This window comes from Centruroides sculpturatus, unplaced genomic scaffold (assembly GCF_000671375.1).
Source record: "Centruroides sculpturatus isolate CEXI.00-Female unplaced genomic scaffold, Cexi_2.0 scaffold618, whole genome shotgun sequence".
Taxonomy (NCBI): domain Eukaryota; kingdom Metazoa; phylum Arthropoda; class Arachnida; order Scorpiones; family Buthidae; genus Centruroides; species Centruroides sculpturatus.
Window position 1 is genome coordinate 72752 of NW_019385016.1, and position 23755 is coordinate 96506.

General features: G+C 31.9%; 1 protein-coding gene and 1 pseudogene across 1 annotated transcript in view; one reads left to right on the forward strand and one right to left on the reverse strand.

Annotated features, from left to right (window-relative positions):
* Positions 1-23755, reverse strand: part of LOC111633480 (mediator of RNA polymerase II transcription subunit 25-like) — a 54352-nt gene that overhangs the window by 5077 nt on the left and 25520 nt on the right. Inside the window, exons 6-8 of the mRNA XM_023378061.1 lie at positions 23555-23620; positions 19244-19331; positions 6549-6719 (exon numbers count right to left, since the gene is read on the reverse strand). Of these exons, the coding sequence (XP_023233829.1) occupies positions 6549-6719; positions 19244-19331; positions 23555-23620 (325 nt within the window). The remainder of the gene's footprint in view (positions 1-6548; positions 6720-19243; positions 19332-23554; positions 23621-23755) is intronic.
* Positions 2844-3998, forward strand: LOC111633470 (annotated as a pseudogene).

A 23755-nucleotide genomic window follows, 5' to 3' on the forward strand; every position in this document is an offset into this window, starting at 1 on the left:
TCCAATTTAACACTTCAGTGTAAAAGGTATCACATTAGACTGGCATTTTTAACAGCAAAATAAGATTTTTCTCAAGGTCTTAAAATACGCATGAACTTATGGACTGACCTGATACATTACTTCCAATATTTTAATATGATTTATATTTTCTCTCTCAACAGTAATATAATTTTCAATTTTTGTTCCTTTTTCTGAATTAATGAAATAAAATTTTAGAAATTTTTATATACATCTATTTTTTTAATGGCAATTATTACTAATTTAAAACAAATTGAAAAGTGATTAGGAATGTAGAATTTGAAGATAAGAAAGATGCTACAGTTATGATTATTATTTTCAAAATCATAATTGTGAAATGATTTGTTGGTTACAAACAATTTCACCAACTTTCAAATGACATCAAATGTCATGCTTCAGAGTCTTTTGCAACATCCAAATTATTTATCAGATGGTAACAGCACATTGTTCCATCAATATAGCTAAATGACATAAATAGCATTTTGTTATGTGTAGCAATGCATCTAAATTCTGCCTTGGGCTCACAATTATTGAATATGTGTTTGGAGATGACATAAATTCAGTGTTTGTCTGTGAGTACTACATTGCCCACTTACTGGGTATTCTCATTAAAAGTGTCAATTGGAGTTGGAGTTACTAGAGTCAGTAAAATTCTTTTGACTCCAGTGATTGACTTTGAATTTTACTATTGATAAAATGTGAAGTATGAAAAATAGTTTTTAATTAGAAACTAAAAATTTTTAGAAAATGGACTGGTAAATTTAGATATCAAAATGATATTCATCTATAAAGGCCATTTTAAACCAAAATTTTGTATATATCACAGGGGCTCTATACTGAGAAAATAGCTTTAATTAATTTAAACAAATATACAGTAGAGTCCTGTACAATGCAGGGGATTCGTTACACATTATCAGAAATCGTGTTATCAAAACCTGAATTATCACATGATTTATGAAAGTTTAAACCTTGGCCTATAAGTTAAAAAAACATATACCTCTGATCGACAAAATTTGAGGGTGTTGCTTGCTTTATTTGCACGTTGTACAGGACTCTACTGTATCACATCACCTAAAGAGCTGTGCCTTCTATATAATGTATGGTACACGGGCTATGACTCAATCAAAAATCATGAAAAGATTTTTGCACAATACCTCACTAACTTTCCATTTGTGAAAAAAAATATCTTAACCTTTATATTTTATTATTGTTTTTTCAAGTAGTTCATATGATACATGAAAAAATTGAAACTAAGTAGCATATGAACCACTCAAAAAGCAAATGAATTTTTCAATGTATGAGTGTATTGATTGATTCGTTTTAGATATTGGCAAGCAACATGAGGGTTATCTGCCAATCAGGGAATGTGCCTTCCAGAAGGCATTTTAATGGAAACTGACCCATACTTGGATATTAGCGACATGACGAAAACCCAGAAAACTTCACAAACCAGCCCATCAGCCTAATCCAAGCCTACTATCAGCGTTTAAGAATCAAATCCACTTAGCCACTGATGCAGTATGGGTATAGGATGGAGAACCATTAATGCACCAATGGATTCTACTTGGAAAACCTTTTGCACCTTTTCACCTGTCTGTAGGAAATTAACTATTGCTATAGTAGCCAGAGTAGGAAAAACTATTTTCAACAGACCAATGTATTGCATCATTCATCAAATTGTTTTTTTGCATTTTATTGTATTTAAGTTTTCTCTGTGAAATGATTAAATTTAAATCAATTTTTGATAAGTAACCAATAAAAGTGAATTATTTTGGCTGATTAAGATGTAGTATGTTTGTTTTGAAGTTGGCAAGCTTAGGTTATTGAGCATTTTAACTCTTTCTTGAACATTAAGTAAATAAAAAGAGAAACGATATGCATAAGAGAATTCAAAAAACTAAATGTAATACAATTATTAAAGAAATTCAAATTTTTAAGAAAGATATGTTTATGAAGACTACAGTTACAATGTTATTTTATAATCACACAGTTTACAAATTATATTATTAATCTGTTAAATAGTGATTACGGTAGAACTCCAATTATCCAAGTCCCAATTAACTATATTACTCGAACCAAACATTTGTCTTAAACACTGCTTTTTTTATACTGTAATTCATAAAAACTTTACTCTAAATATACTGAGCATGTAAATACTGTAGTACTTTTAACCTCAACTGTCCAAGTAAGTGGCTGATGCAAAGCTGTGATGCAAAACATTGAGGCAAAGAAGGAAGGAACAATGTAAAACAAAAAGCTCTGAAGATCTTTTTTAAAGAAATAACATATATCATAAAATGATTTGTTTCTGTTAATTTTCTTTTCATTTAATTTCAACGAGAGACAAACTATTCATTAAAATGTAAATACAATAATACGCATGTTAATTCTTAAACTATTATACACATTAACGGTATAATACATGATGTAAAAATGTTGTTCTTATACATGATTAAATAATTCACTATGGTATAAAAAGAAGCAGAAAAGTGATATTCCAAATATAAATCTTTTATATTTTTATTAAATAGTTTAATAATTTATATTAATAACTCTTAATCCTAAATGGCAGTAGGCATCTGTTTTATCCAAGTATTCACTTATCTGAGGTACACTATATGGCCAAAAGTATCCGGACACCAAGTAGTACGGACTCGGAGAGTCCTGAGGCATATATTAATATGATGTTGGTCCTCCTTTTGCATCGATGACAGCCTGTACACGTCTGGGGAGACTTTCCACTAGTTTTTGATAGGTGGCCATTGAAATTGACTTTCAAACCCTAAAGAAGTGGATCTGGCAGGTGATGGTCGTTGATGCGTAACTGAAACGTATGAAAGTGTTGGTAGTTTTTTTCAGGTCATATTTATGCATTTGTGAGACAATGAGTAAGTCAAAAGAGCTTAGTAAGTTTGATCGTGGCATTATAGTGGGATGTCACCTTTGTGGGAAATCAGTTTGTGAAGCTTCAGACATTGTACAGAAGCCAAAATCCACTGTGAGTGATGTAATTGTGAAGTGGAAACGTCAAGGCAGTGAAAGTGGAAAAAACGATGTGGCAGGCCGAAGAAAATGAGTGAATGCAGCCGTAGAACCCTGAAAAGAACAGTGAAACAAAGTCGCACGTCCTCGTTGGTTGAAATCACTCAGGAGTTCCAAAGGTCATCAAACATTAGTATTAGCACCAGGACTGTTCGTCGAGAGTTAAAAAACCTGGGATTCCATGGTCGTGCAGCCGCTCACAAGCCAAACATCACTCCCCAGAATGCAAAGCATCGATTGCAATGGTGCAAAGCTCACCATCATTGAACTGTGGACATGTGGAAAAGTATTCTTTGAAGTGATGAATCTCGCTTTACAATCTGGCAGTATGATGGAAGTATCTGGGTTTGGCAGATGCTCGGGCAAGCGCTTTTTACGTGACTGTATTGTGCCGACTGTAAAGTTTGGTGTTGGCAGCATCATGATGTGGGGGTGCTTTTCATGGTTTGGCCTGGGTCCCTTAGTTCCTGTGGTTGGAAACATGAACTCTAAGATGTATGTGGACATTCTGGACAATGCTGTGCTCTCCCAACTCTATGGAAATATTTTGGGGAAGGCCCATTTCTCTTCCAGCAGGATAACTGCTCCATTCACACATCGAGACTTGTGCAGGCATGGTTTGATGAAATGGGTGTTCAAAAACTGGACTGGCCTTCTCAAAGCCCTGAACTAAATCCCATAGAACACCTTTGGGACGAATTAGAACGCAGATTATGTAGTCAGCCACATCAACCATCCTCACTGCCAGCACTCATTTCAGCCATGATGGATGCCTGAAAGTCAATTCCAATGGCCACCTATCAAAAACTAGTGGAAAGTCTCCTCAGACGTGTACAGGCTGTCATCGATGCAAAAGGAGGACCAACATCACATTAATATATGCCTCAGGACTCTCCGAGTCCGCACTACTTGGTGTCCGGATACTTTTGGCCAGATAGTGTAGCATCAGTCTACATTACTTCAGATAATGTAGACTGATGCTACACTATCTACATATACTACATATACTACAGTGGGGTTTAGTGGGTTTTACTCGGTTCACACCGGTGGCTGTGTACTATGCCGGACCAGAGTCAAGGCATAGCAACCAAAACAAAACTAAAATTAAATAAGTGTGTCAGTGTCTGTATTCAGGAATTTCCTAACAATGTGGCATGTATTCAATATAGCAGCCTTCTGTAGTGTTATGTATGTATTTCTACTCAATTCTAATGTTCCCAGGCTTTTGTGTAGTGTGTGTGGTATCACACCTGTACTGGAGAGAACAACAGGTACAATAAGCACCCTATGGCCTCCACAGATGCCTTATTTCCTGAGCAAGTTCTGTGTACTTGCTAATTTTTTCAGTACATGTGTTTTGTACATTGTGAGTGTTTGGAATGGCTATGTCTATAATGTATGTGATTTTATTGTGTTTGTCAATGAGTGTGATGTCTGGTCTGTTGTGGTAAATTGTTTTATCTGTGATTATGGCTCTGTCGTAGTACATTTTGTGTGTGTTGTTTTCCAATACTGTCTGTGGAATATACTTGTAGTATGGCTCGTGAATGTCTACCAAGTTGTGTTTCTTTGCAAGCTCTTGGTGTATTATATTTGCTACTTGATTATGTCTGTGTAAATAATCTGTCTGTGTCAAGAGCTTGCACCCAGAAGTGATGTGTTGTATAGTTTCTGGCATGATGTGACATTTTCTGCATGTGTCATTTGTGAGTGTTGTATCTTTGAGTATGTGTTTTCTGTAGTTTTTAGTGTTTATGACCTGATCCTGTATGGCAATCATGAATCCTTCCGTCTCCCCAAAGAGGCATCCCCGATCTAACCAGCTATTTGATGCAGTTTTGTCAACAAAATCCTGGGCCAGGTCATAAGGATGCCTACCATGGAGTGCCTTTTGAGCCCACGATTGCTTGATGGTGCCTATGCTTTTTATGTGTTGTGTCATGTCTGTGTGTTGTGAGTGTAAGTTTAATGGTGTGCTATTTGAATCTGCTAGAGTTACTGCTTTATGTAATTGTGATGTTTCTTGTTTCCTGTAGAAAAACTCTTGCAGTGACTGTAGTTGTTTGTAGTGAAGGTTAACTATGTCAATCAGGCCACGTCCGCCATCTTTACGTGGAAGGGTTAATCTTTCTGTGGCGGATTTAGGATGATGCTGTTTATGCTTAGTAAGTGTTGTTCTTGTTTTCCTTTGGAGTTACTTGAGATCTGTGTGAGTCCAATGTATAACTCCAAAAGAGTATGTGAGTACTGGGATGACATATGTGTTTATTGCTTTAACTGTGTGTTTTGCATTTAGCTGTGTTTTGAGAATGGCATTTAACCTACTTTGGTATTCTTTAATTAATCTTTGCTTTATTTGTGTATGTTCTGTTAGTTTGGCCTGTTGGAATCCTAAATACTTGTAGAACTCGCCCTCTTCCATGGATTCAATAACGTCTCCATTTCCAAGTGCAAAATCTTCTTTCTTCAGGATTCCTTTATCTATGTGTAGTTTTTTGCATTTGTCTAAGCCAAACTCCATTTGTATGTCCTTGGTGTATGAATGTGTGATTTGTAGGAGTTGATGAAGTTGTTTCTGTGTTATTATTATTATTATTATTAATTCTTTAAATAATCATTTACTCAAGTAAGGTTTCATATAACATACTCTATGTCAGTGTTTTTCAACCTTTTTCTCATTGCAGACCAGTAAAATTATGGATAATTTTATGTGGACCAAATAATTATATGCAACTACAATTTATGCTTATATGTGCTTATCTAGCATTATCACACAAAGTACATACAGTTACTCTGGAATTACTATTTAAATGTCACATACACAATCAACTGTAACAGCTTTAGTATGGTCAAACAGTGATGAAATTTTTTTGCAGATCAGCAGTTGAAAAACACTGCTCTGTATGATATTCACATGTATAATGCACAGCTGTTATTATATACATATATATAATAACAAACATACATGGGACAGTGATATTCAATACAGTCAAATTCCTAACAGTGAGGAATTGTTAGTTCACTTCATAAAATATATACTTATTCCCTAATTGTTAAAAAAAACTGTTTAATACTGTATAAAAAAATGACAATCTTATACTTTGAAAACTTTTTATTCTATGGTGAATTTAAGTTTCTATAACTGTATTGATTTATAAAATTTATAAAATAAAGTACAATCATTTTGTGCAGTTTATTATTTATAATATAACATTTATCATTATCAAATAAGTTTTAAAATTTAATTTGTATAATTTACTTTTTAAATCTTTTATTATACTGTACATGTATTTCAGGTCCTAAAGTAGAACTATTTTAAAAAATATATAAAGTTATACTTTAGGACCTGAAATACATTTATAGTATAATTCTATTTTATACTGTTTGTTTGTTAGACCTGATAAATGTAATTTACTTTATTTATTCAATAACATTAATTATAATGAAAAGAATAATTTATCAAAAATTACAATGGAAAATGAAACAACCTTGAGTAGTTGCTGGTTGTTTGAATCCAGTGTTTTCTCTTGTATTAGGTGGTGAACCAGATGATGGTCTCTTTTGACTACCAGATGTAGGACTTCTGGCTGAAGGCAATGGTGTAGAAGTTGGAGCAACGGTTCCTTTTCCTTCTAAGGCAGGTGGTGTCATTGGGCGTTCTAGAATAGAATTGGTTGTTTATATCTATAACTTTTTATAGCAGATAAAAATTTCATTTTTAATGTAAAATAAAATTTAAGAAAATAAAACAAAACTATTTTTAAAAAATATCAAAAATAAAAGGATAAAAAAGTTATTGCATAAGTAAAATAGATTATTACTTTATTAATCTAAAATTGCATTAGTTCAAATAATCTGATACAATCTTAGTGATCCTCTCTGCTTCAATTTTTCTATCATCTGATAAAGACAAATGAGTGAAAACCCTCAATTAGAGATCTGAATGCTACAAGTTTGTGCAGAACTGTGTCAAAAGAATACCAATAAATATAGGTTTAGCAAAACTGTTGGTATTTTTATTTTAATCCTTCTTGCTCTCCTTTTCTGTTTTAGATTTTTGCATTACCATATGATTTTTGTGCATCATCATTTAGGGCTTATTACACTTGGTATCTTTCTTATTTTATTATTTATTTAAAATTAATTTACAAATTATATTACATATTATCATCTGAACTTTATCTAATATATCATTTAATACATTAAATCCTATCCTTCAAAATGCATTTCAGCTGAATGCCCTCATCAGTTGACTCTAATACAAGCTCTAAATGAAGCTACACAAAGATAATATAGTAATAAGAACATCTAAAACTTTTGATGTTTTGTAGATAGCAAAATGTAGGAAATTTACAAGTTCAAAATTCTATTGTTCTAGTTCTAACTTAATCAGGGGTCATGCTATCAATTGCAAAAGTTACATTCATCTGGTGATTGGAGTGACAAATAGCCAGAGAGCACTCTGGAAGAAAAAAAAAAAGGTCACTCAATGAAAAGAAATATCACAGAAGATGAATCAGTCCAATACAATTTTTACTGTTAATAAACAAAAATAAAGTTGCTTAAGAAACTGCATGAAAACTGCATTTTATTTTTATATTGTCTGTCATCCTTTCATTTCAAGTTGGTACAAATTGTCAGCAAGCAAAAAAGTAACCTGCAAATAAATTTCTATTTTGGTAAATAAAAAAATGTTTGGCAATTGCTATAAAAAAAGCCAGCAATGCATTAATGCCAACTTGATTATTGTTCATATCTTTCATAAACCTTTCAACTGTTCTTTGTCATGCAAAATATTACTATAGTAGAAGTTTATTAATCCAGTCCCTATGAAAGCAACATGATGCCTGGTTATCAAAAATGCTGACTACACATTTTTGTATTTTCTCAAAATTCAATATGTTGTAAGTAATCTTAACATTGCAGATATTGCTGTACATTTTTTACCTCCAAACAATATAATGCTAAAATTGATTGAAAAACTGCAAATATATTATTGCACAAAATCAATATTCACAAAGATTCACATACATATAATATTTATTTTCCAGACGTATTGTATGAGGGCCCAGACTTGACAAAAAATTTTTGGATGAAAGAAAATAATAATTTTTTTTAAAATTAAATTACGCTAAAATTTTCCCAATGAAAAAAATATTTAATTGTAAAGGATATGTCTGTATCTTTCGCTGGAGTCACTTCCTTTTCCAGGTGACACATCAAATGTGTCACCAAGAAACTAACAACCCAAAATTCACTACTGGACAGGAAAATCAACATTACCAAAAATGGACAATAGAAGAAAGAGGAAAGGACCCCCCAAATAAAAGGCAATGTCGAATGATGAAGCAAGAGTTTGTTGTCATCGTGAGTTTGCTGATCAACTTGTGTGCTAAGGTATTCCAGCCAGGCTCCACCACCGATTTCCACCACCATCACCATTTGCCAGACCGTAGTTGAACTGAACTGAGAATTGTACCAAAAACTGTACCATCAAATCTATCCAACTCAGAGGGAATCCCTCATCAAGACTACCTTTGATCAAGCTGATTTGACTGACCAAGGTATTTATCACCTCACAACCAAGGTGTAATCTCTCTCTCTCTCTCTCGCAGCTAAACACTATATAAAAAGCTATTAAATATACTATAAAAATATATAAGCTAGAAGCTATAACAAAAAGCTATGTATTATCCTATGCATATATGTGTAAAAAGTTACGACCAATAAATGATATTTGTTATGTTAAGCTGTAGTTGAGTGCATTCTTTCGAGCATATGGTCTCTTGAACCATCCCCATCCTGAGTCCACCCGCCTACAAATGCAACCGAAAGTTGCATTTGTGCACAAGAAAGTGAACTTAATGGCCATTTAGGTTTGTGCATCTGTCCTTAAAGACACAGTGGTGTCAGTCCTGATGACTTAGTCATTACTGACACAATGTTGACCCTATGGTCAAGTGGTGCTAAAGCATGAGGGGGCACTTTGCACATTGTCACAACTGCATATATGTCTTTCACAAAAGTTACATATGCTGCAGGCATTGTTTATGTTGAAAATGGACTGTATATAAAATCACAATAATTGCATAACAAAACGATCTTTATTGATTTAAACTCTCTTAAATCACTCAGGCAATACAGTTTGGATCCCTCTTGAATCTGGTACACTAAACAAGATGGCGACAATGACAGACAACTTACCGAAAAGCATGTGAAAAATCATCCTCTCACAATAAAAACAAAATAAAAAATTTTCTGAATAATAATAATAATAATAAATAATAGTTTACACATTACCCCCAGTCTTGACACCTGCAAGGTATCAATTACATCTTTAGCTGGAGTGAACCGATAATCATTCAAATCTTAAACAATTAATTAATTATTACTGGGTAATGGACACAATTTTGTAACTGGTCTTATGAGCTTTCCAGTAGACGTGAATACTGTAACAACTCTTATCCGACCATCATTACCAGGATGGGTCTATATAATATGACCAATTTTCTATTGGTTTGGAGGAAGTTGTTCATTTTTTAGTAACACAAGGTCACCAATTTCCAAATTTGATGAGGAACAATGCCACTTATGACAAATAACGTGACCACCANTTCTATCCTGATGATGATCCGTTAAGTGGATTGAAAGTGTTCGATTTTAATAAAACTCCCTCAGCAAGCAATAAGGTGGTGGTCACGTTATTTGTTTATTTTTGCTGGGTACGATTGTATTCAATAGCCACTTATGACGTCGGAGAGTTGTCAAATACTCTGCATTCCACTGTCTCCAGAAGTATGAGACTGTTTGTTGTACTAGGGTCTAACATTCAGTCTAGGAAGAGCTATAACACTCAAGTCAGATTCTGGGATAACAATCAAGGGTGCACCTACTAGAAGAGTGGTTCTCAACTGGTGTACATGTACCCCTAAGGGTACAAGCTCAGTGAGTGTTTCTCAACTGGGAGTACATGTACCCCTAAGGGTACAAGCTTAAATTGAAGGGGTACATCTAACTTGAAGCGGTAATCTTTCATTATAAAATGGCATATGTTAATCAATTTGCTGTAAATTATGAACACAAGAAACAACAAAAACTTGCTTTAAAATATCGCAGTGTAAACACCAATTTCCCTTTTAACAGACCAAACAATTTGTTTATCCATTTGATTTGCCTGTCTATTTGTGCCGTTAGTGCCGAGTGAACCTGTACTCTAGTAAAATTACAGTTTAACCGAGCATTAATTTTAGAATAGAAAAAAAAATTTTTTTTCTATTCTATAATTATTGCTCGATAAGATTGGGGCTTTTTGTGTTTTTACTGGACTACTGGTATTAGGAATAACGAGGCCTGGATGGAGGCCTGGTACCCCACCATCGATTGCGTGTCACTGCATGCGCGCATTACTTGATATTTAGCAAATTTATACGTTACGTTTGTTACAAAAATTGAAAGATTCGTGTATTGTTCTGCACATTATAAATTCGCAGCCATTACTTTCAAGGTCAGTACACAATTATAATTGCTATTTAACAACATGGGAACCAAATTTTGAAAAAAATTGCTGAAGATTTATTGCAACAAATATCCCATTAAATTTTGTTAGAAATTATTGTAGAATAATTTAAATTTTCTTTATTGTTAATTATAATTATTTATTTTTAGGAAATGTAATTTATGCATGTATTGAAATGACTTCTCTGATTTTATATAATATACTTATCAAATAATAAAAAATAAATGTATGTACNTTTGTTAGAAATTATTGTAGAATAATTTAAATTTTCTTTATTGTTAATTATAATTATTTATTTTTAGGAAATGTAATTTATGCATGTATTGAAATGACTTCTCTGATTTTATATAATATACTTATCAAATAATAATAAATAAATATATGTACCTGATTAAATTTATTATTTATGTAAAATAAGTAATTCACTTTTAGTTAGAGTTTTTTTTATGGCATTCAGTTAATAGGGTTATAAGGGCTGTATACATCTAATGCAGTAATTATAAAATTTACATACAAAAATATAAGGGGTACTTGAGAAACAACTAATGGGCTAATGGGATACATCAACAAAAAAGGTTGAGAACCACTGTACTAGAAAATGACCAGGTGTTAATACCTGCAAGTAATTGGGATCACTTGACACTGGACAAAGAGAGTGGGAGTTTAAGCATGCTTCCATCTGTGTTAACAATTTGTTGCTTCCCTTTCTGAATACGACAATCTGCTGCCCCTTCTGGACATTAGATTCTGTTGTGTCCCTCCTTCTGGACATTAGAATCTGTTCAGTCTTAACCACTTTGGTCCTTGGAACCAAATCTCACAGTTAATTAATTCAGAGGTAAGAAGTCCTCTTGTTGCACACTCTGCAGGATTATGACTTCCACCAACGTGTTTCCCCTTCACGATAGGAATAGCATTATGTATTTTCTCGACTCTATTGGCAACAAATGTTACCCAATGATAAGATTCAGATGAAATCCATGCTAATACAACGGTGTAATCTGACCATGCAAATATGTCATGTATGGGAACATCAAGATATTTCAATACAGTTTGCAATAAAATAGCCAATAGGACAGCAGCACAAAGTTACAGCCTAGGAAGAGATTGTACCTTGAGAGGAGCAACCTTGGTTTTGGATGTTAGTAGAGTGACCTTTACGTCACAATTATTTGACATTGTTCTTGCATAAACTACAGCACAGTAAGCCTTCTCTGAGGCATCACAGAATGCATGGATATCAAGGATGTTTAAATTTGAAAGTGAAACAAATCTCAGAATCCTTAAGTTCCTAAGAAGGGTTAACTCATTTCGAAATAATTTCCATTTATGTTCCACTCCAGCAGAGATGGGTTCATCCCTTGAAAGTTGACACTTCCACAACTCTTGAATCAGGACCTTTGCATATACAACACATGGAGCAAGCCAGCCCAAGGGGTCAAAGATTTTTGTAAATCCGAAAGGACTTATCTTTTGGTCTAGCCTGCTTTCTCATCTGACAAGGGAACTGTCGGAGTGTCTTCTAATAAATTTTAACAAAATTTAGTTAATAACTACGTTAAAAGTATACAAACTATATTTTAAATTTCTAGCATTCACTAAAAGTGTTGATCAGAGTTATTAGCAATCAAATGTTGCACTACTTTATAGTAGTTTAACACAATTACGCAAATTTTTAGAAGTGAAAGGGCCGCGGAGGAAGACGGCGATATTACATTTAGAATAAATTCTGAAATTTTCAAAAATGGGAGAAGAATTAATAAAATTTGGTTAATAATTATGTTAAAAGTATACAAAATTTTATTAATTCTTCAACCACTTTTGAAAATTCCAGAATTTATTCTAAATGTAATATCGCCGTCTTCCTCCGCGGCCCTTTCACTTCTAAAAATTTGCGTAATTGTGTTAAACTATTATAAAGTAGTGCAACATTTGATTGCTAATAACTCTGATCAACACTTTTAGTGAATGCTAGAAAATTAAAATAGAGTTTGTATACTTTTAACGTAGTTATTAACTAAATTTTATTAAAATTTATTAGAAGACACTCCGACAGTTTCCTTGTGAGTATGGAATAGAAAATCTAAAACAATCCTCCTGAGAATCCAATTGATTCCTAAGATCATTATCATCTTGAAGCTTTACTGACTTAGAAGAGTCTCTTAATTCATTAGGTATCTTCTCTAGTACTGAAGGGTCATTTGAAGTCCATTTGCATAACACAAATCCTCCTTTAGTCATCAGGTCTGTTAATTAGTTGACTAGCATCTTACACTCCTCTGTGCTTTGTGCACCTGATAATAAGTCATCTACATAAAAATCTCTTATAATAGCCTTAGAGGCAAAGAAAAAACTGTCTCCCTTGTCATTTGCAAGTTGATGAAACGTCCTTGTAGCCAGAAAGGGTGCAGGTGTTGTGCCATAAGCAACTGTAACAAATCTATATTCTTGAAATGGATCACTAGCATCATTTCTCCAAAACACTCTTTGAAAATCTCTATCCTTTTCGTTAATCAATATTTGTCTAAACGTCTTCATTATATCAGCAGTAATGATGATGGGAAAAGTTCTAAACCTCATCAAAATTGGGAATAACTCTTGTTGAATCCTAGGGTCAACCATTAAAATGTCATTCAATGACACACCTGAAGAAGATTTTGTCGATGCATAAAAGACCACGTGTAACTTTGTAGTGCTAGATTTCTTCATAACTGGATAATGCAGAATATAATACAGTAGGAAATACTACTTGATCCTGAGTGATCAACTAATTCCATGTGGCCTAGATCTACATATTCTTGCATGAACTCCTTATACAACTTATATGTTTCTGGTGTTCTATTGAGTTTATACTCTAAAGCCTTAAATCATTGTAATGCTAACTCCTCAGTTTAGCCCAAACACGATGGGTTATGTTTAAAGGGAAGTCTCACAACATAACATCCACTCTTATCCCGATAATGAGTATTTCAAAAATGATCTTCACATTCTTGATCTAACTTAGACATTCTTCTTACCTCTGGGACAGAGTCCAATGCCCAAAATTTCTCAACTAACTCTTTAGTGGTCAATTGAATATTATTCACAGAGAATGTAGGTTGATTTATGGTATTGAGAAAGGCAGTTTCCGCAATAATCCATCCGAGTTTGGTGCAAACAGCAAACAGTAGTGTCTCCTTTCTCTGGATTATATCTCCCTTTAACATTGTAAAGAAAACATTAACACCCAGTAGAATGTCAACTGGTCTTATTTCAAAAAAGAATGGGTCAGCCAGAACTAGATCATTAAAATTGTTAGAAAATGTGGAGGGAGAGGAACATTAGGAACATCCGACATTATTTTTTTTAATCATGAATGCTTTTGTACTAAATTTCAAGTCTGAAGTAAAATGGGTGGTAAAGTTCAACTCTATTTCACCAGCAGTCACAGCATTGTAAGATCCAAAGCAAGAAATCTGAACATTAGCACTGCTTTTCATCAAACATAGTTTATTGGCACAGTCTTCTATTATAAAGGATGCCTCAGAACCGCTATCCAGCAAAGCTTGACAAGTTATGAAATTTCCAGATGAGTCACTTACCTTGACTATAGCAGTACAAAGTAAAACCTGTTTATTTCCTTTAAGACCTACTCTGGTTACACTCAAAAAAATCAAAAAGTCCAGCACAAGTAATGATAATTGGATTCAATAAATCACATGGCATCAATTGGAAGGTAGAAGCATCAGTCAAGGGTGGACTAAATAAAGGTTTACCTCTGAAACCTGGAAAGGTTTCAGAGGTGAAGACACTTCAGAATCCCTATCAATATGTAACATGGTATGATGTAATTTACCACATATTCTGCATCTACTTAAACTCATGCAGTTTTTAGCTTGGTGTTGAGCAGTAAGGCAATTAAAGTATACTCTATTCTTTTTTACCATATCTAACCTTTTCCAAGTGATCAACTGCATGAACCTTGAACACTTAGATAATGAGTGCTCATTCTTACAAAGAAAGCAAATATTACCACTAGATACCAATAATGTAGATACACTAGCCTTAGATAGATACACTAGCCTTAGATAGATACACTAGCCTTAAACAGATCCTGGAATGATAACCAGTCCTCAACATTTCCACTAAAGGTCAGAAGAGACAATTTTGGAAGTCTTACATCCGATACCTGTGATTTTAAACTATTGGCATCATTTGTGGCATTAATTCATTGTTTAGAGTTCTTCTGTTCGACCGTTAACCAAAGTTCGTCAATAGTCTCCTCAATAGATTGCTGTTCCTCTACATACATTTCAATTTCCTTATCATTACATTGTGGAAAGATCACATGAAATACATCATGTAATTCAACTCTAAGTTTCTTAATTTTGGTTTGGAACAGTTCTATTTGAGTATTGTCTGCAACATCAATACCAGCACATATCCTTTCCTTAAGCTTGGTAGTGTTGGAAAGGACTTTCTTTTTCATTAACACACACTTAAATTAAGACTCTCCATGATAACAAGTAATAATAAAAGGCCAACTCACTTGCTTGAGCATATTAAATCCTGTTTCTGCGAGTTAATCCAGAAAATGCGAACACCAATGCACATAGAAAGTTTCAAAGTTTTCATACCAGCAGAAATCCGCTGCACATCCGTTACACTATCCACTACACCATCTGCCTCGATGGACTAAATGTTTACGTTGAAAATGGACTGTATATAAAATCACAATAACTGCACAACAAAACAATCTTTATTGATTTAAACTCTCTTAAATCACTCAGGCAATACGGTTTGGATCCCTCTTGAATCCAGTACACTAAACAAGATGGCGCGAAAAAACGTCCTCTCACAATAAAAATAAAATAAAAAATTTTTCAAATAATAATAAATAATAGTTTATACAGGCATGAGAAACCTATTTTTAGATGCAATGTCCTTGTATTGGTCTGTAGGAAAGAAAATGCAACAGTCATTTTGTTTAATAATGTGTGCTAACTCAAAAATGGCCATAAAACTTTGCAATTTCAGCTGCACATGCAACTACAACTGCAACAACTACAAGTTTCATGCACAGATCAATGACATAACTGCAAAATAGAAACTGATCAATAAAATTCTGGTAATGGTTAACAGTTTATGCTACAGTCAGCATTGTGTTATTAGAAAGATAAACAGTCATTCTTTACTTTTTTGTTGAAAGATATAAAGTTCTAATTTTAATGGAGAAATTCTATAAATATTCATGATTATGGATCAATTCTATTAACTGTAATTCCAATTTGGCACCATTTTGAATACTTAATGATATAATTATGAAGACATTTATTCATTTGTTGTGCAATTGCAATCAGCATGAGAATGACAAAATTTGTTTACAGTTACAATTATACAAAATTCAAAAAAGCTTATTAGTTAATTAATGGAAATAATCATTGCAGTTGCAGTTACTTATGCAGCTAAAAATTGCAAAGTATGAACACCACTTTTAAAAATGTTCAACACAATACAATATAGACTATGTATAATTTATTAAATTTCACTGTATAGGAGTTTGTATGATCCTAACTATTCTCAAGAAAATGTTGATGAAACTCTTTCATCTGGAACCCTCTGAGAAGAAGATAAATTATCAGATACTTTTCAGAGAATGCTAAACTATCAGACATTCTGGATTATCAGGTTTCAGACTAACAAACTTCTACTGTTTTGTACTTATTTATGGCTGTACCATCTATCCAAAAGAGTACAATTTTAGCTAAATTACTGGAAACTGGGATTCCATCAGAAGGTCTGCTGACAGCATATAAGACTTACCATCTTTGCCATTATTTTATTAATGTAATGTATCATTAATGTGTCAGTTTTTTTATTTTAACAATATTACTAAATGAAGAGGGAACATGAGTTCTGAAATGGATTTTAATTAATATTTTATTATAATTAATTTAAATAAATGGTTAATATTTGGTTGCTTTTGTTCGATAAGGCATAATATACTGTTTACAATGGAGTTTTATGTAGAATATGAATGTGATACATAGCTTATTATCTTACGGGAAACACAAGTTAAATAAAATCAGATTTAAAAAACCAGATATCAATTTATACAATTTTAAGCTTAAACTATAAATAATAGAATTTTCTTTAAGATTTCTCAAAAGTGAAATCATAGCTACTAATTTAATCATAAGAAGTTAGTTAAATATTTATTACTATATTCTATTAAACAAATTTATATTAATATTAGGAACACTTTAAGATATATATTTTCCTAGTAAATTCATTGATACTCCAAAAATATAACAAATCAGAAACTGCTTTATTGGTGCATACACAAAAAAAAAAAAAAAAAAATCCAAGCATTTTCAGACTTCTTTAGTCCATCCTTAAGGATTAAGCCATTATTACTTCTAAACTGCCCAAAAATCTGGTTAAACAAATTATCTATACAGTCAATTCCGTTTAAATGGGCCACTGGTTAATCAGGGCAGCTACTTTATTGAGCCAAATCTCAAAGAACAGAAACCAAACTAATAAATTAATACATAATTTAATTGCTTAATTGGGACAGTAGCAGAAAAGGAATTTAGCAATTTTTGATGTATTTTGTTAATCTTCCAAAAATATGTAGGCACTATGTACACTAATGTCATGTAGGCCTAATGGTTGGCAGAGACAAGGTGATTTTGTCTTTTGCTCAGGCAGTTTGGTTTTTCTGGAGGGGGTCAGCATAGCGGGACATATCACACAGGGATTTCGTGGGATGCGGACCTGAATGAGAGTTACTGACCCTGCTCTGGATTAGACCAGACGATCCCCTTAAAAGCAAGGGGACAAAGATTGTCGGACAATTTTTCAAGGTCTCTTGACTGAGTTGGAAGACAGCTAAAGTTCCCTTGGAAGGTATTGTGTGCACAATTACACCTAGATTCAGACAGCAGCCATCCAATTGTTGAGACCAGCACTGAGCTGGTGGATTCTATGGACACTCTTGCTGAAGTGGCCAATCTCCAAGTAAAAGAAACTGTGCTCAAAAGAAGATTGTAAAATGACTTTTGGACAAACCCTTTTCTTTTTCCCTTTTTATAGTTAGAACATGTTCTAACTAAAAAGAAAGAAAGGAAAAATCGTTCAATCAGAAACGAATCGAATAGTCAACCCTTGTGTACATGACTACTAATATTTGGCAATGCTATCATTACGTGAATCAGTTATCTATTGTCGTGAGTCTGGCAAATTTATAGTACAAATATTTTCTGTATTTTGGTTTAATAAAGCACTAAAATAGGTACCTAATTATTATTTTTTACCCACATATTACATATTTTATTATAGAATTTATTATTAGTTCATTTAATTCAAATAGCCACTTAATTTGGCCAAAATGGATTAATTCCAACGTGTGCCAATTAAGCAGAATTGACTGTACATATAAAATTACATGTCCTGACTGACTGAGTCATCATCGCCCAGAGCAAACTGCTGAACCTAAAGAGGTGAAATTTTGACAGTGCATTCCTATGACGACATAGATAACCACTAAGAAATTAATTTTCAAAATTTCACCCCTAAGGGGATGAAAAGGGGGTAAAAGGACAGAACCCAAACGGTTAGAAGTTGAAATTTGGTACACAGAGTACGTCATGAAAATGTACACTAAGAAGGGATTTTTTGGAAGTTCCCCCGTGGGGAGAAGGAGAGGATTAAGGCTTAACCTGAAAAATGGCTTCTATTGAACTATTTTAGATGTGGTTTTTTGCATTTTTGCAGAAAATTGAACATATTTTTAGACCATGTAAAAATTTTCTAATTAGTCTCTGAAGAGGAAGACCTACAGTACTTTATGCACCTGATAAAAACAGGTAAAATAAGTTATAATCTAATAATTTTAATCTTTGCTATCATTACTTTTTTCCCGAACAACACCAGGCTCATCTACTAGGAATCAATAACTTTAAAACTATTTTTGAAATCAAGAACATAAAAACTTTCTATGTGTTATTAGAAATTTAAATTAGGATTATGTATGTAATACATACAGTTCTATCATCATTAAAATTCTAAACAGAATTTGAACTGCTCTCATATGAATGATTTCACTCAACAAAAAATGATTGTAATGAATAACACAGTCAATTCTTACTGATTTCAGATTATAACTACTAATACTAAATAAGTTGATTTGAAAGAGAATACAAATATTAAGCCTTTTCAAAAATTTATTTTCAAGTAATGTAAATATTATAAAAATCATTATTTTAATTTTAAGAAAATATCATTAAACATTAGTAATTATTTATATAAAATACTATCAGAAATTGCTTGAAGTGACTCCCTGTATTGTTACAAGAGATATAAATACTATCAAAATATGAATTGAATATTTTGATAAGATTATATAAAAATGAAATTTTGATTATTATATATATCAAATAAAATTCATATAAACAAAATTTGCAAAAGCAGTTTTTCTGTAGTGAGAAATGCAATTTATTATGTATTTTTTAATTAAAATTTTTTGAAAAATCCAAAATATTTTAATAGTCATGTAATTTTGAAATTCAAACCTTTATGGCTTTATAAATGAAATAATTCTAAATATTTAGAATATTTAGATTTATTTCATTTATAAAGCCATAACCTTCACAAATATCCATCAATCAATAAAGATACTGTTACCATGTAGTTGATAACCACTCAATAGAACTAGATGACGTCTGTCTTTGGCATAATTCTTGGTCAATGCAAGTTGAAGATCTCCACCAGCCTAATGTTAAAAAAAAATTTGTTAAATTTTCATTAAAATGTGCACATATTGGTATTGTAATTATATTTTCGTTTTATATGTGGAATAATGGAAAGTTATATTCAATAATTATATGAGAAAACCAAAAAAAACATACTAAAATTTATTAATAAAAAAACCATGTATTTATTTTAATGTGTTCAAATTTTAGTCACTTTCAAAGTACTCTGCATTAAATGCAATACACTTATCAGTATGTTTTTTCCACTGCTCAAAACAGTTTTTGAATTAAACAATTTTGATGCCTTTTAATGCTGCTCCCATTTTTTGTTTCACTTCGTCCATGTCAGAAAATCTTTATCCTTTGAACACTTTTCCACCCAGGAAAACAAAAAAAGTCACATGTGGGTCATACTGTTTTTGGCCAAAAAACTTCTGAACACTCAGTGCAGTTTGGGCAGGAGCTTTACCATAGTGGAAAACCCAGTCATCTGTTTGCCATGACTCATAACTCAGGATATTTCTTCCACAACTCTTAATGCAACCTTCTCAAAACATCCAGATAAAAACTCTGGTTAATTGTTTGACTCAGAGGAGCAAATTCTGAATGCACAATCCCTCACACCTCAAATAAACAGATAGGAAAATGCATTGAAAAGTCTCAACCAAATTCATTGTTGCAAAATGTAGCCTCTCACAACAATGCCTTCTAGTAAACTGATGCAGATGGATTCATTGAACACAGTGCAGAAGCAGCTTGTACTAAAAATAGTTTTTCATCCAGAAGAGAATTCCTGTTCTTTTTTGTTTTTTTGGGTCCTCCTCATATTCAACTATTGAATTCAATTATACAGCCATATTCTGATATCCATACTCCATTCCCAATGTCTGTTTTTGTTTGTTTCGGTACCACTGTCTCTGACTTCTACTGTAGTTGTGCAGTTTAATGATTATTGACACAAAATTTCAGTGCAATCTTATGAGCTTATTCTTAACAGTTCATTACAGCAAGTTCACTGATTCATTTATTTATTTTCATTATTCTCCCTTTATACAGTTATACAGTACCATTACAGCATTTTCATTGCTATATATTGCACATTAAAGAAAATGCAGTCCATATGCAATTCCCTAAAAAAGAATACTAATCAAACTTATTTGTTGCATTACTGCTTATAAACATATATGATCTGATTACATGATAGCCAAGTAACAGCTATTTGTAATGTTTAATATAATGCTATAAACATAAATTAACAAGCAAATAGATGCTTTTTTTGCAGTGTTTTAGTGTAACTTGAAAAAATTAGCTGGAATTAGTTGGATAGACTAAGAACAAGTCAGAATTTTTCCCATAAGAAATAATAGAAAAAATCTTTGATATCCGATTTAACACTTAGTCTTAATAAATACACACATATACATACAGGTTTATCACACCAGTGAATGAGATTAATTCACAAATTCCTTAATGATTATTGACACCTTAATCATAAAAATCTATAATAAACTATGGCTCTTTTAACATGTACATTTATTTAGACAGTGTTAAATACTATTAAGGGCTAAAAGCAATATATTATTCCATTTGATATCAAAGTTTCCTATATTTGAATGAATTTCAAAAATAGATTCAGATAACAAGGTAAGACTAATTTTTATATATAATTTGCATTCTTTGATGTAACTAATACTTTCATAAACATCCTTGTATTTAACAAACATTTTTATTCTTGTTTATTATTAATTTCTATACCTTGAGAATCAAGAGAAATCTGTGACAAAGATTTGTATTACAGTTCCCTTTCTAGAAACAAATGTTAAAATGGTTATTTATACAGTATCTTTTCAAGAAAATATTTTTTGCTTCAAAATAAATTAAATATATAAAATTTTATATAAAATTTCAGATTTAAATTGTTTTATTTACAAATAAGAGTAATGACAATTGCAAAATTATTTATTTATATTTAAATACTACTGAATAGTCTCATATCTGTTAAATATTTAATGATTTCATAATTTATATATAATTAGACTTCAAAATGATCTAAAAACCAAATAATTTGATATTTCAAAACATTTAAATTAAAACATTTGAATTCAAACTGATTATATATAAAATAAGGAGAAATAAAAAACAATTATTTTTTAAATCATTGAAAATGCATTAAACTAGGATATTTTACATTAGAAATAAAAAGGAGATGTCGGATATATGCAAATAAGTAACACTATAGTGATTTGTGCAAATAATTCCTGTCATAAAGAAAGGCTATTTTAGAGATGTTCCTTAATTAGTTTTATGGCGATGTAAAAATATTTTCTAACAAGAAGACCCTATGGCTTTGGGGAAACAGATTTTGATGGTCTTTGGTGTAGAGATAGTACACCATGTCAGTGTACTACCTGTAAAATACTAAAGTGCAATACTCAAATATAATCAATAAAAACGAATTTAAAGTTTTTTTAGCACTTTATATATAAATTATACGTGCTTCCATTTGAGTGTCCTGTGGCTGAGTGGTAACAATCCTGACTCTTATGCTTGAGTTCCCGGGTTCGATTCTCATGTATACCTTTTATTTTTTAATTCATAAATACTTATAATGCATTTATTTATTTTAATTTAATTTCTACTATTCCAAGTCTAATATTTTTTTACTTTTGTTGACAATAACAGCACATTCTTGACACCTATGTGTCAACTTTCCCATCTAATTGTTATCACTAACGGTGACCGATCTAATTCTCACTAGGAGCGTTTTTTCTATCGGAGTTCTTTTTCACTCACTCTTTAACAGTTCGTTTCTAAATTTCGACACGAATAGACGTATTTGTGTAGTAAAACTTATTTTGAAAAATTATTTTATAATCAAAAAATGTCGTCAAGAGAAGCAAGTTCTTCACGTTGTGACGAAAAAACTGTTGATGATAACTCTTTATACAGTGATGTAAAATACTAACTTGTAAAGTGCAAAACTCAAATATAACCAAGAAAAACGAATATAATTTATTGAAGCAATATTATATAATTACATATCATTGTCAGATGTACATGATCGTGAATGATACTTATGATAAAAACATTCAAAACAAAAATTCTGTCTACACCAAGAACAACAAATAAATGCTGCTTTTTTAAAAGGTATCATCAACAGTTTTTTCGTCACAACGTGAAGAACTTGCTTCTCTTGACGACATTTTTCGATTATAAAATAATTTTTCAAAATAAGTTTTACTACACAAATACGTCTATTCGTGTCGAAATTTAGAAACGAACTGTTAAAGAGTGAGTGAAAAAGAACTCCGATAGAAAAAAACGCTCCTAGTGAGAATTAGATCGGTCACCGTTAGTGATAACAATTAGATGGGAAAGTTGACACATAGGTGTCAAGAATGCACAGTTATTGTCAACAAAAGTAAAAAAATATTAGACTTGGAATAGTAGAAATTAAATTAAAATAAATAAATGCATTATAAGTATTTATGAATTAAAAAATAAAAGGTATACATGAGAATCGAACCCGGGAACTCAAGCATAAGAGTCAGGATTGTTACCACTCAGCCACAGGACACTCAAATGGAAGCACGTATAATTTATATATAAAGTGCTAAAAAAACTTTAAGTTCGTTTTTCTTGATTATATTTGAGTATTGCACTTTAGTATTTCACAGGCAGTACACTCACATGGTGTACTACCTCTACACAAAAGATCATCAAAATCCGTTTCCCCAAAGCCGTAGGGTCTCCTTGTAAGATAACATATTTATTGACAATGCCATAAAGACACCATTTGCTGGATGAATTGTGGTAGGAGCCATCGAAAGACTAGAAACAGGCTAAAGTCAGATGGATGTAACATTATGGTTGTACACAGTCATCCTGTTGTACACAAATTTTGGATGAAATTTCATAATATACATTCACTTTTTCAAAGATACAGACAAGAAAGATCTAGCATTAAATTGTTCTTGATAATCACTATCTTTGTTCATCCCAAGGACAACATATCTACCTTCAAAAGTTATAATCTGTCTTAGCTGTAGTTACAAGTATGCAGATATCAGCTTCTACTGTGCACAGATATCTTTATTAAGGTCTGTACACTAGATAACAGCAATTTGTGTGCTCCTTACATTCCATATTTTGGTTATTTCAATATTAACATTTATATTCTACTTCTTAATTTCTTTAAAATTTAGATTAACAAAATTATTATTATAAAAATGTGTACTTTTACCTTTTCATATAACTTGTATAATGCTGGAATTTTACGAGGTGATAAAATGCTAAAATTAATTTTCCTCTAAAAAAAAAAATTAAACTTTTATATATAAAATATTCATAAAAATGTAATATAAATTTTTGAATCAATATATAAAAAATTATTAAAACTTCATAATATATTAATGCTATTTACAGATGCAGCAGCATATAATTT